This window comes from Phalaenopsis equestris, unplaced genomic scaffold (genome assembly GCF_001263595.1).
Source record: "Phalaenopsis equestris unplaced genomic scaffold, ASM126359v1 Scaffold236109, whole genome shotgun sequence".
In the NCBI taxonomy this organism is placed as follows: domain Eukaryota; kingdom Viridiplantae; phylum Streptophyta; class Magnoliopsida; order Asparagales; family Orchidaceae; genus Phalaenopsis; species Phalaenopsis equestris.
This window is the reverse complement of record NW_018253954.1, coordinates 1038-2794: the sequence shown is the minus strand read 5'-3', so window position 1 is coordinate 2794 and position 1757 is coordinate 1038. Positions and strand designations below refer to the sequence as shown.

Below are 1757 nucleotides of genomic sequence, written 5' to 3'. Positions count from 1 at the left end.
TTGATGGATAATGTGGAAGAAGGTATGCAGACATTCTTGTTGTTGAAACCCGAACTTCTTCATCATCACGTGATGCCCCACAAGCTGCAGAGGCAAGCACACATGATGAATTACGAAGGGAAATCCATATACGAGATGAGCAGATGGCCGAGATGGCGAAAAAGTTGGAGGAAACGATGGATGTTGTTGCTACACTGCAAAGTCAGCCACAATCTCCATTAACTATTTCTCCAGAAATGAATCGAGCAGAAGTTGTGCCCGTTTTAGAAGGAAGAAACGACCCCAGTCCTTCTAGTAGAAATAATCAACCAGAAAAGGAACCAGTTGAAGTTTTAATACCAGAAAAGAATATCCAGCAAATAGTGAAAACACAAATACAAAAGGTTTTAGCTCAATCGAAAGGAGGATCATCAGTCTTAAGGGGAATGCCATACCCGGAGGAATTTGATTTGGTCAAATATCCAAAAGACGCATCCAGAAGAGTTTGACATGGTTCAATACCCAAAGGGATTTGTATCGCCAACCTTCAAGATATTTGATGGAACAGGAAACCCCCGACAGCATGTTGCACACTTCCGGGCAAGTTGCTGCAACGCGGGGGATAGCGAAGCATTGCTCTGCCGACAGTTTGTGAATAATCTTTCAGGTGTTGCTTTTTGATTGGTACGTTGATTTGCCTACTGGCTCAATTAAGACTTTCGCAGAACTAGAAGACTTATTTATCAAGAGATTTGCTGGAGCTCAGCACCATATCACCATCGGTGATCTTGTGGTCAAGCAACAGAAACCAAATGAGACATTAGTCGATTACATTCTGCGATGGAGGAACTTAAGCATGAAGTGCGAGCCATAGTTATAAGAACAACATGCAATTGGAATTCTGCTAAAAAACATACATGGTCCAGTCGTTTTTATGCTTAAAGGATTCACTATCAGAACATTTGAAAAGTTGCTAAGCAAAGCTGCAGGTCTGCAGGAAGAGGTTAATCAATTTGGATTTATGGAAAAGAATGAGAAGTCAAAGCCGATGAAGACATTTGAAAAGAAAACTGGGACAGTGGCGACAGCGGATAGAGGTAAACAAACAATTCAAATTAAAGTTGAACAACCTCAACAAAGTTACCAACGTCCGCAGCACAATAATCAACAACATTCCCAGCAAAATCAACAAATTAATCAGCATTATGGTCAGCGACAGTTTCAGCAGAAATCCTACAGCCCAGATATGGGACAGGGTCCGACTATGATGAATCGATTGAGCAGAGTCTACTCCTTCAAAGATGAGGCGGTGGGGAAGATGTTCAGAAATTTAATCAAGAGACCTGAGTTCAGGTTGCCAGAGCCGAAGAAACCAGATGAGGTTGATAAGAAGGATCAGCCTAGATATTGCCCTTATCATAGAATGCTTGGTCACACCATAAAGGGTTGTATCAGTTTTAAAGAGTGACTCGAGAAGAACTTCAATAATGGGAGCATAGTGATCCCGGAAGAGTATTTGAAAAGAACCTGAAAAAGGTTTAGTCAATATGATTTCGGTCGATCTCAATGTTCTGATTAACTCTGGTGCAGCTTTCGAGGAATGTAACTTCTTTTGATTACTATTGTACTACGTTTATTGTCGAAAGGGATATTACTGATATCAATGTTTGTTTGTCTCATCTCTTCTGCTGATAAATGAAATAAAAGAAAATTTGTTGTTGTTCAAAATTGTTCAATACTTGAAAGGCTCTGCATCTCAAAAGAAAAAAAACTTCTGG

At 40.3% G+C, this 1757-nt stretch overlaps 1 protein-coding gene across 1 annotated transcript; it reads left to right on the top strand.

Annotated features, from left to right (window-relative positions):
• Positions 1 to 489: 489 nt before the first annotated feature.
• Positions 490 to 1447, top strand: LOC110039272. Its single transcript, XM_020744279.1, has 3 exons — positions 490 to 579; positions 647 to 840; positions 937 to 1447. Exons 1-3 carry the CDS (start codon positions 490 to 492, stop codon positions 1445 to 1447), a joined length of 795 nt encoding a protein of 264 aa, XP_020599938.1.
• The last annotated feature ends 310 nt before the right edge of the window (positions 1448 to 1757 follow it).